Genomic DNA, 15,887 nt, shown 5'->3' on the forward strand with positions numbered 1-15,887 from the left:
GGAGCCGGCGCCATCTTGGGTCTTGGCAATGCCGTCACTCCCCCTACCCCCCCCCCCCCTCGCAGAGCTTGACGTGGCCATGTTTGGTGCGGGCTGATGAAGTCTTGCGGGCGCTCTACGGAATTCAAGTTTCTTCCGGTTAGCTCAGGTTCCGGACTGGCGCAGAAAGTAGTCGGGATTCGGAAGAGCGGCGCTGGGTGCTGGTAAGGACTCGTGGGCTGCTGCAGGGCCATATCTGTTGGCTCCGGGAGCAGAGGTTGCCAGGTTGTCAGGAGGAGTGGACGGGCTTCCTGCACGGTGTGCCTGGGAAAGCCCCAGACCTACACCCATCACTCAGGAAAAACTAAACCATCAGCCTACTGTTAACACTGTTTAAGCTGAAACCAGGACACCAGAAGGATGCAGTGCAGAGCCAACTCAAGCTATGATAAATAGCTTTCTGCATTTTGATACATTAACTAAACAGAGCCCCATGAACAGCAAGAAAATATGCAGCCATGCTTTGTTTTGATAAAAGGAATGTGAGAATAGGTTTCAAGATTACAAAAAATATATATATTTCTTTGGTATATTTGCAACTCCATTTGACATAAACACATTTTTCAAATTGAATGTATAGAGTTGCAATCAGATATTTAACTCTGATTATTGCTCTTCAGACTGTTATAAGAAAAATATCCTTTGCTTCACAGTCATGCCTTATTCATGCCATCACTTTCAGGAGTACACACTTCTGTAGACATATATCCTACTGTCAAGGATTAAGAACAAAATGAGAAAAACTTCGTAAAAAATACTCTGAGCACTGAGAATTACAGCCACTGCCATCAAACCAAATTGATGCTTTAGTTTCACAAAAACAAGGTCTAAGGTCCTGCTAGTTCTATGGTTTTGTTCCTCTCTTTTTTCTAACCATCTTAATAAAAATATTAAACATTAAAATGTTTTGTTACTTACATACGTTAACTATTGTAACATGACGGAAAGCACAACAATGCTTTCCAGATAATTTCCAAAACACAGCAGAGCAGCAAGATCCTACACACCACAGCAAGCAAGGATTTGCTCAAACACAATAGCAGTATGCACAGAGAAAAAAGCTGCTTACCTCCAGAAAGCCTCAAGTATAGAGGGATCTCCAGATAAGATACCTCCACTGCCAACCCTTTAATGAGTTCTGAGTAGGAGGTGGATCCTGGCTCCATCCCTTTTGGTCAAGAAGGTACATTGCCTGCACCTGAGCTCCCTGGGTTGGCCCTGCTTTCTTACCAGGTGCTCAATCACTGGTTCAAGCTGTCACTTAGTATTTCCTTTACACTCCACCCCTCCATATCATGAACCAATAATTGATCAGATTAAAGGTAAATCCTTTCCTTTATGGTAATCCAGTACAAAGCAATGCTTGTACAACTGCCCATCACAGCAAGATAGAGGCCATGTTCCTGTCCAAGGTCAACACTTAGGCTTGTGCTGGGGAATGTCCTGCCCATACGTACAATCCCCTTTGTCCCAATATCTAAGACTGCATAGCTATAATAGATACCAAAGGGGGAATCCTGATTTGTCAGAGGGACATGATTAAGGTCCCCATAGTGATGAAAACCAGAATGTTGACCCAGTGTCTGCAAGCCATGTACACATTGCTGGGGGGATTAGAAATCCCTCAACCACCACCAGTCTCCCTTAAGGTAGCAAATAGGCCACACCACTTTGGTCATTCTTGCACTTTCAAGGCCATTCTGTTCCATGGGTACCTGGTTCTAAGTTTTCAGAGGCAGGGAGAAGATTATTTTCATCGCCAATTTGGGGTCTTACCTGGTTATTGGTGCCCATAATTTGAATCCTAAGCAGGGAGGCCTCGTGTCATCTGCAGTATCTTCCAGGCACTGTGTCTGCCATCTTTAGGCATTTCATTCATGTCCCGCAGAGTTTCATAGAGCCTCTTTGTCCACTTCTGCAGGGACTGAGAGTCTGTCTTCAAGGCAGCCTTAAGACTGCTGTTATAGCATTCAATAAGGCCTGCCCCTGTTGGATTATATGGCAGGTGGAATCTCCAGTCGATGTTTTTTTCTTCTGCCCAGCATAGTACCATTGCACCAGTTAAATGAGTCCCTTGGTCACTTTCGATGACTTGAGGTGTCCCCTAGGCAGCCATAAACTTGGTGAGAGCCCTGATGGTATATGCCTGGTTTGCTCGTGGCACTGAATAGGCCTGCATTAGCCTGCTTGCTGTGTCAGTGCAGATTGGGGCATATCTCACCCTCTCAGACCAAGGAAGGGGCCCAGTGTAATCGACCTGCCACCATTAGAGAGGACTGTGTCCTCTAGCAAGATGGGCTGTTGTTTTGGGCAACAATCTGTCTCACCCTAGAGCAAGCACTGTAGTCTCAGCATAACTGGACAACATTAGAGAGTTGTATGGGCAGCCCCCTTGCTTTAGCAGCTGCCCACATTGTCCTTTGTCCTGCATGCTGCATCTTTTGTTGTAACCAGCAGGCGATGTTCTCAGAGGGTGAATTTTCAGTCCATCAGACTCAAGCCTATATGTCAGCTTCATTGTTTCCTTGTAACCATGAAGGTTGGTGACCAGAAACGTGGTAGACATGTATGGTCCATATGTCTAACCACATATCTCTACCCCATATCTGTCAGGTATGAATAATCCATTCATGGTGGCCCACTGTGCAATCCAAAGAGTGAGTCCCCAGTACACTACCCAACTATCTGTGCAGATATTCAGGACACCATCACCAGGTTCCTTGGTTATAACTGTCCACACACCTCACAGTTCTGTCCATTGGCTATTCTGATTATTTCCCAGTTCAAATCAGATTGTTTGGAGGGATGGTATGCTACTGCTCTGTACTTGCTTGGATTATCCTTTCTAAACCCATCTGTATACCAGACATCTTCAGGAGTGGGATATTTCCCTTCTTGAAGGAGACACTTCGCTGGTGGAGCAACCACTGTCTCTTCTGGTTCATCACTGTGGTACATCAGCAGGCCTAGTATCTTCTGCAGCTCTTCTTTCAACAGTGATGAAGACAGACTTCTCCTCCAGCTGAGATAGACAACCCATTGTGCCACTGTCTGTGCTTGGGCCACTCCTGTCTTAGGAAGGTGGGTCAGATCTGTCACTCAACCCTGAGTTGGTAAGGTCATCTTAACTATAACTTCAGCTGTTTGGGTTACTGGCTGTACTGCCTGTAATGCAGAGTAGGTGGCCAGTTTTTCAATCATACTTTACCTCATTTCTCCATGCCAGTCCTGAAACCAGAATCCAACTGGGGTTCAAATGGAATTCTGGAACTGCCATAGGCTTCAGCTGAACCTATTCTGAGTCACATGGAGATCTAGTTTGACTCGAAGGGTACGACAGAATATACCCAGTGCCAGGGCCTATTTAAAAGCTAGTTTTGCTTGCTTGAAGGCCTCTTCTTCTTTTCCATATTCTCATTGGTACTCATTCAATTATTCTTACCCCTGCTTTTTAGGGGGTGTTTTGAAATTTTTGATTTTCCTCCAGCTGATTCCATAGCCAGAGGAGGGCATGATTGACTGGAAATCAGTTTTTGAAAGTTGAATACCAGCCTGGATTAAATATTGCACATCTGTTTCTAGGATACCTGTATGGGCCCCTATCAAAATGTCTGCAGGGCAGGTCTCCTAGTTTTAGTTACAGGGAGGACCTCTGCCCTCCCATTGTCCAGACACTGTGCCTGATCTATACGTGCTCCATTTCCTCTAGATCAGCCACCAACTGGAATGTTCGCTGGATAATGGCCTCTGAGGTCACGAAAGGGCTTAAATACAGGCACCAGTAGGCCATACTGGTGAGGAGGTGCCTGTTCTAGGATGAGGTCTTTCATTCCTGCTGAAAACTTAGCCAGGTCCAGTCTCTCAAAAGTGGCATCATAAATCACCTTCTTCATTCCAAGTCCTCTAATATGATTTTGAAGTTCCTCCATCAAAGCCCATGGACCAGTATTTAGTGGGACATTGCTTTATTTAGGCCACGTGATTCGACATGTAGCCACTATCCATTGAATTAGAGAATGATTCTCATCATTATGCATTATAGTCATGTGTAATCTTAGTAAAATTTGGCTGAACATGTGGTGATGGATGCATGTCCAGAAATCACTGAACCACACTTTCAGCTCCCATGTCCTACAGTCTTAGGAGCCAAACCACTACAGTCCCTTTGCATTCTGTTTAAATCATTGTAATAAATCCATGAGTTCTACAGCCATGTACAGACACACTACCACACATAGTGAGAGTGTGGGCAGGGGGGCCACTCCTGTGGTGGCAACCTCATCAGTTTATCTCAGGCTTTCTTAATTTGAGTAGTTATTGGTCTTATTTCTTGAGGATCTGAGGTTCCCAGATCATCTAAGTTGGACTTCAGTTTTCTTGACTTTCCTATTATTTTTAGATCCAACCAGAATTCAAGGATCCTGTTAACCTAAGTCCTTTTCTCCTTCAAAGGATACAGTTCCAAACTTCAGAAGAGTATAAACAATGGAAAACACAGAAATGACAGCAGAACAGCAAGATCCCAGGCTACAGTGAGTAAAGATACACTCATACACAACAATGAACACAGAAATAAAGGAAAAGGAACTATATACCTTCAGAAAACCTCACATATGCAGGAATAACCAGAGATACTTCCCTCCACCTCCCCCTCCCGGCTCCACCAGTTATGGTCACTCAGGTGCAATACACCTGAGCTCCCCTGGGTTGGCCCTGCCTTCCCACCAGGTGCTTAATTACTTGTTCAAGCTGTGCCTTAGCATTTCCTCTACAACTATATTATACATTTTACAGGGGCAGCTCTGAAAGTTATTCTTCCTGTTTTACTATATTGGCCCATGATGTCAGAACTGGATGTTGGTGTTACAGCAGTAGAGGTTGAACCTTCATGCTAATATTCTGTTACATTTTGTTGCCGTGTGACAGATGGCAGTAGTGGTGCAATCTAACAAAATAGCATCCGACATACAAGTACATATGAAGCAAAAGTGTGTCATTGAATTCCTTCACGTGGAAAAAAAGGCATCCATTGACATTCATCAATGCTTGATGAACGTTTATGGAAACTAACAGTGAATGTGAGCACAGTAAGGTGATAGATGCTGTGTTTCAGTGACAGTGGGTCACCTCCTCTGGTGCAGGTTTTGGAGAGCATGGCATTTTGGCTCTTGTTCATTGCTGATGAAAATGCATAGCTAATGGTGGTTAGAATGTTGACAAATACTGTCTCGTAGCTGAGAATTTTCTCTATCAAGCAGAGTTACTATGCTCATTTTATCTGTTGTGGTTTCCACAGAAATAAGTAGGAGGCATTACTTTTGGAGCCATCTATGTATATGCAACATTTCCTTGAGACATTACTAAGAACAAAACAGCAAACTTCTAGTTTAATTGGCAGATCTAAAAGTAACTTGCCATTTTAAAAATAAAAAATGTGGTCAGCTATATGAGTAAATACATAATAGAAGCAATGACAATGCATGACTGGTGTGAGCTAAGTACCCAAACTGACAGTGGAAGTATGCAAACGTGAAAATTCTGTTTTCATCTCTGCTAGCTAGTTCTGCCTCTCTGAAGAGGGGCTGACACATATTACTTTATATTGGATCTTGATGCCCAAGAAGCAGAGGTCCATACCCTGCTGTATGGATGAAGAAAGTCCACCCTAATGGGCCGTGCATTGGGGCAGACAGATACCTGCCTAGGAAGAGAGTGTTGAACACTTTTGTGCAGCTCGCACAAGAATGAGCAGGAATATTTGGAGCCGATTCTTAATGCAGATGTATGCCACAATGTAAAGTAAAGCTCTGCCTCCCTGCGTACAGAATGCCAGTTTTATATTGCTTGCCTGATTGCTAGATTTAAGTCAAAGAGGTTAATGAGAGGCAAACCTTAGAGAAGAACAGAGCAGAGCTGCTTAAAGGCAGCATATAAGATCTTTTCCAATTCAAACCCTTCTATGATTCTGTGATACTATATGGGTGTAACTTGTAACCAGTAGACTGCTGCAGTTTCATAATGACAAATCTGAAATAAATAATGTCAATTGTAACTTGCGGTAAGGTTTTAGTCAATTGATTATGACCAGTTGAGGTTTACCATCAATGTTAATTTCAACACAATCATAGACACATTGACAGAAAATGGGCTAAATAAATGGGCAGTGAGGTGGATTGAAGTACTGGACTCAGAGAGTGGTTATCAGAAGAGCTAAATCCAATTAGGTGCAAGTCAGTAGTAGTATTCAGCAGTAGAATACTACTGAATACTACCACTTTCTGGTACTGTTTAACTTTTTAAGAACCTGGATGATGAAGCAAAGTGCACCCTTAACAAGTTTGCAGATGATACAAAACTGGCTGACATACCAGATGGTTTTTATGGAACTCAGAGAAACATCAACAGGCTGATTGGTCAGACATAATGAAGTTCAAGGTGGGGAAGCACAAAGTCCTGCATCTGAGAAGGAATAACCCCATATGTTTATACATTCCTAGAGCCAACTGACTGGTAAGCAGCTTTGGGGAGAATGATGATCTTGCGGTCCTGGTGAACGTGAGCCAGTACTACCCCATCATAGTAATTAAGGCTAACAGCACTCAAAGCTACATTAGAAGTGCTGCCAGCTGGTGTGGGGAAAGGTTCCTCCCCTTCCTCGCTATTGGTGAAGCCCTATCTAAAGTGCTGGATGCTGTTCTGAGCTCTTCAGTACTACAGGGATATGGGACATAGCAGAGTGAGGCTTGTGAAGAACCACTTAGATGATTATGTGACTGGAATACCTTTCATGCAGAAAAGGGCTATGACAGTATGATTGGTGTGTGTAAAGGAGATGGAATCAGGTTCAGTGGTGTATAGTGACAGGCAGTTGGGGCAGACTGAAGCATGGGAAATTCTGTCCAAAAGACACAAGAAAACACTTTTTTATTCTGAGGGTGGTTGAACATTGAAACAGATTTTCCACAGAGTATTATCGTGTATTTCATGAACTAAATTTTCTCCAGCTGGAAAAGCAGCTGATGTGGAGTGATAAATAGCCAGAATGGTAAGAAATTGGATTGGCTAGATGAATGTGCTGATCTTATAACAGATGAAGGAGCTACAAAACAAAAAGATTGCACACTGACACCTAACGGTATAATGTAAGAATATGTATTTATGAACTAAATTCAGTGTTATGCCAATAGGCAAGATATCTGATTTGGCATTGTGATCTTGTTTTTTCTTAAGGAAACTTCACAGTAAAGTATGTATCTATGCTTATCATTCCTTACCTTCCTGATATTCTTTGGCTCAGGACAGTGTTTTGTTATCAGTTTATTCTGATTTTCTTGTTTTCTTATTTTACCAGCCAGTTGCCTCTAAAGCTTCAAAAATGAGTTTTTATAAGCCTATCCTTCATGGTGGGAAGGTTATTTTGCACATACACGCACACTGGGGGGAGGGAGGAACCAATCAGTTCCTAAAATGTTATGAGTTTATTTTTTTCAGTCACTCTGGAGACAGGAATGATGATTCTTGCTCCCTAACACACTGAAATAACTGCTTCACTGGGGTAGGTATAATAAACTGAATGCTGCTTTCCTCTTCAGTTTCTTGCAGTTTCTTATTGTTCACTCCTGAAAACCCTGGTACTCCTTCAAGTTCTTCTTTCATCTGTGTAACTACACAGCAGCCCTTTTAACGCTCTTGAAAACATAGTGTGGACAGTATTTTCTTATTTATTCATTCTTCTTTTTGCTTTGCAGTAAAATCTGTATTAATATGTTCACAGCATTCCCTGATTCTCTAGTCTCATACCATCTTCAGTAGCTATATGGGGAGACAATAAGCTTCAGCTCTTGCAGGACTTTTTTCCAACTGCTCCTTAAAAAGTTGCTTCTGCATGTAAAATCACAATAAATCGAACAAACATATTAGAATTTGAAGGCCCTAGCTGCTTTTCAGTGACTCATTTCATAGCTTTCCTTGCAGGTCACACTTGCCTAAAAAGCTTGTGAGCAATTGTTACCAAAAAATGATAATTACAGTGCCTGTTGCATTCTCTTTGTGATGAAACTTATCATAGAATCATAGAATTGCCAGGGTTGGAAAAGACTCTAAGATCATCCAATCCAACCGTCCACTTATCTAGTACAACTTCTAAACATTTCTTGAACACCTCCAGGGATGTTGAGTCCACCACATCCCTGGACAGGCTGCCTGACCACTGTTTTGGAAAATAAATTTTTCCTAATCTCTAACCTGAACCTCCCATGATGCAACCTGAGGCTGTTTTCTCTAGTCCTATCACTAGTTATGATGGAGAAGAGGCTGTCACCCACCTCACCGCAACCTCCTTTCAGGTGGCTGTGGAGAGCAGAAAGGTCTCTCTGAGCCTTCTCCAGACTAAACAATCCTAGTTCTCTCAGCCACTCCTCATAAGACCTGTGCTCCAGACCCTGTGCCAGCTTTGTTGCCTTCTCTGGACACACTTCAGGGCCATGATGTCTTTCTTGTAGTGACAGACCCAAAACTGAACACAGTACCTGAGGTGCAGCTTCACCAAAGCAGAGTACAGGGGGGATGATCACTTCCGTGCTTCTGCTCGCAGCACTATTTCTGATACCAGAATTTGAGCAGTTGCCATCACTGATGGAACAAAATTGGATGGTTGCTGGACGATTATCCAGTTTGTAAAGACTTGGAACTGAGAAGTGATAATCTGTAGTATGACCCCATGGCAGGCGGACAACTGGTCTATTCCAGCTCAGTCATTTCCTGATCTCCAGAAGAAAGATGTGCTTTATAGCAGAAAAAAAAATTCTTCCAGTAAGACTTATTAGGGATGTTTCCAAAGGTTGAATATTCTCTACTCCTAAAAAACAGAAGTATGTTTATTAAGTACTCTAACAAAGTGTTTTAAAGAGCAAGGTCAATAAATGTTATGAAAAACAGCTACTAAGTTTTGGCGTAGTCTTCACAGCCTTTCTGGCCAAAATGCACTGATTTCAGTGTTGAGAAAACACAGCCATAAGAACTTCTGAATCTCTGCTGACAACCTAAAAAGTCTCATTTGCGATGTACACATAGGTGGAGGCTGTTAATTCATAATGTCCACACCCAAATTTTGTTTTCAAGATAACTGGAATGTAGGAATTAAGCCCACCCGTTAGACGCAGTCAAAAGAAATGCAATACTGGCACCAAAGGAGTTAAACCATAAACATTCACTTTTTCTTTTTATTAAGAAAGCATGCACAAAAATAAACTTGTGAGACCACGCCCCTCTCTCCTTGACCCTTGACACAAAGCACTGTGGGCAATGCCACTGTGGAAGGGCCTGCAAGAACTTCCATGGCACGTTTGCATCCCTTCACTCCCTGCAGCTAGTACCAGTGTGGAGCTCCACATAGCCAACCCGATGCCTTCCCACGCATTGACAATGCACATGTATTTCAGAGGCAGAGGAACGAGGCTAATTTGCACACTGACCGGCGTGTATTTACATATGCAAACAAGGAGCAAATCAATATTCAGATGAGATAAATATGCAAATTGTGGGGACTTTCATATGCTGAAGGAGCTATCTTTCTTTTCTTTCAGTGATTTCAGATTTCCACAGGGCTGGCTCTGCGATATGCTCTGCAAAGCACTAACTGGCACCAATCATAGGCTGTATCTGGTGCCACATTTCACAGAACCCAATCAGACACGCTTCCAAGTTGTATCATTACCATCCTGAAGCAGCATAGATAACAGCTAATTCCATGCTGAAGTTGGCTATGGGACTCCTCATTTCTCTTGGAGATGCTCACTGATGAACTCCCCCTTAATACACACATTAAAAAAAAAAAAAGAACAAAAAAAAAGAACATCCCACCGCCCCCCCCAATACAATGAGACTGTCCACTTCCCTGACAAAGACCCAATTGATTTATCCCTACAGCAAATTTAAAAAGCAATTTTAGTTCCCCATTTTCCTTCAGTCAGAGCAGACATTTTTACCTCCTCTTCCCCAGGTACATCAAAGCCACCATGACATTTTATTTCTGTCTTGTTCCTTTCACTGATAAACAGGGAATAAGGGCTGGAGTAGGCTTTACAAAATACTAAAGTGAAACAAGAGGTTTGACAGAACAACCATATCAGGAAAAAAAAAAGGTAACTCAGGACAGAGCTTAGAGGAGGAGGAATTTCAATACTAACTCCTGCATCTGTTTTGCTTTCCTAATTTGCTGACAGAAACCATAAACTGGGATTTACATTCTATTCCATCATCTTCCTCAGCTGAACTGAAGGAGTCTGACCTACCCGTCCCCCTCCTTCTATACAATACTCTTTGGCTGTTCAGCTCTACTTCATCCTCTCTTCTAATGCATCTCTTACAAAAATCACTTCTAAGAGGCTCTCACTTACTCAACCAGAGGGTCTGAGCTCCTTGACCAGAAGTCTCCTGATTCACCTCCATTCTGAGCAGTAGCTTCCTCTTTCCACCATTAACCCAATCACAAAGTGGGGACCACTGACTGAGAATTTACACCAATGCAGCAAGGCTCCCATTGCCACAGACAAAGACAGTCTCCAAAAAGGTACAAGGGTCAGAGGGCTATGTAACAATTGAGCAAATACTGACGGTGTAAGAAAACTTTTAAGTTTGCATATGCAAGTAAGAGCCTCACTGCATACTTTGAAGAAAGGCTTGAAGGGGCAGGGGTGAAATTAAAAGCTCTGGGAAACAGAATTTGCCGGATCACAACACCCTCAACTACTTTTTTTTACCTGATGAGTATGTAGGCTTCACTTCCTTGGAGACTGCAGAAGGCAGAGCAGTCAGGATCCTCTCAAAATCACTCTTCATCCTCACCAAGAGGCACTGCATTCTGAAACCAGTATCTCTGCTGAAACATCATTTTTCTACATCCCCCTTTCTCCAAACTCAGGTTTTCCCTCCCCAGTTCAGCTTATCTCCCAACCTAAGAGATTATCCTATTTGCACTTGGGGTCTCTATTTCTTTTCCTACTTTTCCTGCTGGTGTGAAACTGAGCTGAAATCACCCCTCCACAGTGTCCCTTTAGCCTCCTGACCTTTACAACATTTAAGAAATAACATAACTACAGACTCCCAGGGTCTACTAGACTCTCACTCAGTATCCAATACAACAGATTTACTGTCCGCTTTGAAGGGAAAAAGAGATTGCTAAATGCAAAATGACAGAGGCAGAGAAAGATGCACACAAGGATTCAGCCTTCTGAGGTCTTTTTGTGGCAGCAAGGACCTATCTTTCTGCCCTATACAGGACACCACACAACAAGGTTTGATCTGATGCATCCGAGGCCACCAGAGGAGGGGAAGGGCTGTGCTCAATTATTGATAATAATAATAATAACAACAACAACAATAATAATAAACAAAAGAAGAAAAAAGATAAAACAGGACGCAATGAAAGATTATCTTCGGCAGCATCTTGCGGTGGCTTCTCTGGCGGAGATAGAGAATATATATCTATATACAGGCAAGATAGGAAGGCTGGAGACAGTGGTGTGGCACTATTCACCCCATGTCTCCCTCCCATCCCACGTCCTTCACAAAGGACGGGCTCTTAAGTCTGTAACTCGCTAGGTGATCAAGTCCCAGTCGAAATCGTCAGGGATTTCCTCATTGGTGCCTGGAGGAGGCCCTGAAGGCCGAGGGACCAGATGATGAGCTGAGTAAAAAAACAGTTAAAAAAAAAAAAAAAAAAAAAAAAGAAAAAGAACAGTTAGAAGAAAAAATGTCATACTTTTTCACAGTGGGCATTTGGTCAAAAGAAAGCATTAAGGGCACTGTGGACTCCTCTGTTTCAACAGTATACGCAATAACAGTACTGGCATGAATTTCTCCCTGTCTGTTGGTAGTGTGCTATGAAATTCTCCAGAGCAGCTTCTACTGAGGTTAAAGCCTCAGCTTCCTTAACTTTTCTCACAGCTGATTGCTGGTAAAATACAAAGGAACTTTAGCAACAGAAGCTTCTAATGTAATTTTGCCTTTGTCCAACCACGATGGTGGGCTAGAAAGCCATTTATGTGAAGTGAAAGAAATCAGGTCACTGAAATTCTAAAATCTATTAGAGGTATGCCACAGCCCTAATGAAGAGTCCTTGGCAGTCCAAGCACTTTCTCTACCCTGAACGCTTCATTGGATTAGTGAGTGTTTTGGAAGAAATGGAGAGGGCTTGAGAACCAGTTCTTAAATGTTCAGAGATATAATATGCCTTACTATCACTTCTTACCTGGGCGATTATATCCTGGAGAGTCCTGGGTAGAAATCTGATACATCGGAGATGGACCGGAGAAGAGATGGGGAGGCTGGGGCTGACCATAGGAGTTCACTGTGAAATGAAATGAAACTAATTGTTAATGGTCTGGTCAGCTGACCTAGCCCGGATTGGAATGCATCTCAGCCACAGAGCAACTCACTCAAACACACAGAATACTGAGATATTCAGTTGTTTGGTCCTAACCAAAAGCTATAGCTTGGTCAAGGTTCTTGTTCTTGGCACCTGCAGGAGTTTCACTTATTATTTTAAAATAAACTTTTCATCTAGAAATGCCAGAAAATGGTTCACTATTTATTTCTCACTGTTTACAATAAAGTCATTTAGTAAAAATACTAGATGACACGCACCATCACAGTTGCACCAAGGTCATCGCTGCACTCTCCTTGGAGCATGTTCTTCTATTCCTTGTCTAGTATGTCTTTCTCCAATATAGGCACAAAAGCTTTCTCCTTTACAGCTACTGCCACCTAGAACAGCAAGCTTTCTACCTTGCCATTCTTTACTGTTAATTTTGTACCAAAACCCATTTCTTCCCTTTTCCTTTTACAGGTTAACCATTTAAATGCAATTCTTTCTGGAGAAGATGCTTTTTGGTAATATGCATCACATAATGGCACATGTAGGCCACAGACACAGAACATCCTAATAATTTTTTACAGATAGGGGAGACTGATTTCATAGAATCATTGAATATCCTGAGTTGGAAGGGACCCACAAGGATAACTGAGAGTAACTCCTGGCTCCACACAGAACCACCTAAAAATCAGACCATATGACTGGAAGCATTGTCTCCTTAAACTCCAGCAAACTCAGTGCCATGACCACTTCCCTGGAGATCCTGTTCCAGTGCCTGATCACCTTTTCAGTGAAGAGCTTTTTCTTGACAACAAAACTGACTCTGCCCTGTCACGGCTTCAGGCTGATTCCTTATGTCCTATCGCTGGTCAACAGAGAGAAGAGATCAGCACCAGCCCCTCCACTCCCTCTTATGAGGAAGCATGGCCATGATGACATCTCGCCTCAGCCTCCTCTTCTCTAGGCTGAACAAACCAAGGAACTGAATACAGCTTGGATAAACAGCTTCTGATAGAGCTGCTTGGTGCTACACTAACTACAAGGTAGCAAGAAGTTTAGGGTATGTAGAGAATTGGTCCTTCATTAACGTGGCATTTTAGTTTCCCTGCAAATTACCTTGATTCATGGATTGCTCCTGTTTGCCACTGTTCAGAGCACAAGAATCAGAGATTCGAGGGGGCTGCTGAGGGCCAACCAGATGAGGGAGCTGACCAGTCTGGGTAAGGAAGTGATTAAGAGAGTCACAGAGATTGGCAATATGGTGTTGATCCAGTGTCCAGTTCTTCCGCTCGGCCTGGCGCAGACTCTCCATCAACTCTGCAAAGGATAAGGACAGTGTCAAAGGCAGCAACTAAACTGCAGTCACTCCTGTTAAATTTTTTGTCTTCTGCTCCTAAGTCTCACTTTCTCCCCGCAAACTCAACTTCATTATTTATGATCAGTCACTGAAATAATGGAGAGCTTCTTTTTTAAGATACTAACTGACTTGGGTAAAAAAAAGGAGAAGCAGAAGGGAAAAATCCTCATTCACCTTCTGACATACTTTTATAAATTAATTCCTCTTGCCCTGAATCCCTACAGTGTTCAAGTGCTTTACGGTCTTTAACAGGATCCATGAACTAGGTTGCAAGGAACAGCTGAGTCAATGAGAAAATGAGACTTGCCAAAGTTTAGTTGGAAAAAAAAAAAAAACAAAAAACAAAAAACCCCAAGAGCTGCACTCCCAAATCCTAGATACTACAGTCCCTAGTCACTGAGTCACTAGACCTCAGCCCTAGGCCAATACTAACCTGAGAATTGGGAGTGCTCAATGCTAGACCAGTTCAGCCGGTTTACCATCTTGAAGCTCTCCTTCAGGGAATCAATGCTGGAGCACCAATCAGGGGGAAATGCTGTAATGAAATGGAAGAAATGTTATTCCAATACAGAACACCCTTTTCCTCCATCCCTTAATACAATATAACTGGCCATTTCAAAGATATTAATTCTGTAGTAGATAAAAATCTTTTTGCCCTTGGAATATCAAGGGTAGTGCCTCCCTTTTCATTTGGCTCCTGAACTTATCCTGCATCTCTAAACAGAATCTCAAACTTAGTATGACCATATCCCTAATAAGAAGGCAACTTCCTTCTCAGATTTCAATCATAACTGGCTATCATCCTTTTCTGCTCAATATGTAGGCAATTCTTAAGGGAATCTCACTTGTGGAATTTCTGTCTGAGGATCCCCACTGCTCCATTTCTCCCAGCTGTTCATCAGCCCTGACTCACCAAAGCCAGCATTGTTGACTGAAGCCTGTGACTGCTGCTGCTGCTGGTGCTGATGTGGCTGCTGCTGTGGGTGGGAGTGTGGGTGATGCTGATGCTGGTGGTAGCCTCCATGCTGCATTTGGGGAGGGTGCATGGACATCACTGGTGGAGGGCCATAACTTTCACCACCCTGCTGCTTTCCCCCTTGGGATGGGCAACCCTCTGGAGTTGGAGTGTGGAGTGGTGGAGCAGCACCCACTGCTGAGGGGCCCTGCTGTTGCTGCTGGTACATGTAGTAGTTGTGGTTGGAGGGCTGCATGTCACCAAGGAGAGAAGAGAAACCTGTGGGACGAAAGAGAGAGGAGGAAACTTTAAGAGCTGCCTGGATCAGACCTCTACTTAAATTAACCATCTCTAATGTCACGCTGAGGATGAGCAGTGTTATTTAAGAAGCTTCTGAAGTGCCCTCTAGAGGCTGCCAATAATTAGCTCCTGCACAGTTAAGCTCTTAATGTGTTCCAGGTTCTATCAACAACAAAAGGTTCTACAAAGTCCCAGCAGAATTTAACTCCTTAGTGTTAAATGTTTAAATACTTCTATGCCTCCATGGACTTCATCTATATCTAGCAAGTAATGCATGATTTCTGGAAATTTCATGCACATGTTGTTTCCCTAGAAATGACTAGTAAGCAGACTTAAGCAACAAAACATTTAGAATATGGAGGTTGATAAATCTGATTTGTTGTTTCCAAAAGCTCCCTTCATAGTCTATCTTACAAGCAGTTTCATCTGAAACCTTCACAATTTTTCTCACACAGATCATTAGTGGCCATGCTTCCTACTGCTTCTATACACAGAGCATAGCACACATATCAGGGCTCCTTTACTACTTTAATTCTTCCTGACTTTTTAGGTGTTATTATTTCTATTCTCTTCCATTACAGGTATTCCCCAAATGCAAGAACATCATATGTTCTCCATTCTTCCCCATATCAGGAGCTCTGCATACCTCTTACATCTGCTTCCCTGGTTTATTTTCTCCTTATGTTATGGAAATTCTAAGAAAAATTGCAGTGAAAGGCATTACTTGCTAGTAACCTCAGCTAACCATCATCAGCTGACCTTCTGTAAAAGCAAGCCTGAGTTTTTCACTAGAGCCAAAATCAACCCTTAGACCTACTAACTGCAATGGAGCAAAAGGGTCAATATTATTCTGACTCCAAAAG

General features: G+C 42.7%; 1 protein-coding gene and 1 long non-coding RNA gene across 8 annotated transcripts in view; one reads left to right on the forward strand and one right to left on the reverse strand.

The window, feature by feature from the left end:
- Nucleotides 1-68: 68 nt before the first annotated feature.
- LOC146545424 (uncharacterized) lies at nt 69-9,892 on the forward strand. Its single transcript, XR_014886028.1, has 2 exons — nt 69-203; nt 4,492-9,892. It is a non-coding gene; the product is annotated as an uncharacterized LOC146545424 (long non-coding RNA).
- The window catches only part of FOXJ2 (forkhead box J2), a 28,007-nt gene continuing 21,352 nt past the window's right edge, over nt 9,233-15,887 (reverse strand). For all 7 annotated transcript variants that reach the window (XM_019617745.3, XM_085234329.1, XM_085234300.1 and 4 more), the window contains 5 exons: nt 14,683-15,003; nt 14,203-14,304; nt 13,529-13,729; nt 12,290-12,388; nt 9,233-11,725 (listed from right to left, as the gene is read on the reverse strand). In XM_019617745.3, coding sequence (XP_019473290.1) covers nt 11,637-11,725; nt 12,290-12,388; nt 13,529-13,729; nt 14,203-14,304; nt 14,683-15,003 — 812 coding nt within the window. In that variant the 3' untranslated portion in view covers nt 9,233-11,636. The remainder of the gene's footprint in view (nt 11,726-12,289; nt 12,389-13,528; nt 13,730-14,202; nt 14,305-14,682; nt 15,004-15,887) is intronic.

This window comes from Meleagris gallopavo, chromosome 1 (genome assembly GCF_905368555.1).
Source record: "Meleagris gallopavo chromosome 1, MGAL_WU_HG_1.1, whole genome shotgun sequence".
NCBI classification, from domain to species: Eukaryota; Metazoa; Chordata; class Aves; order Galliformes; family Phasianidae; genus Meleagris; species Meleagris gallopavo.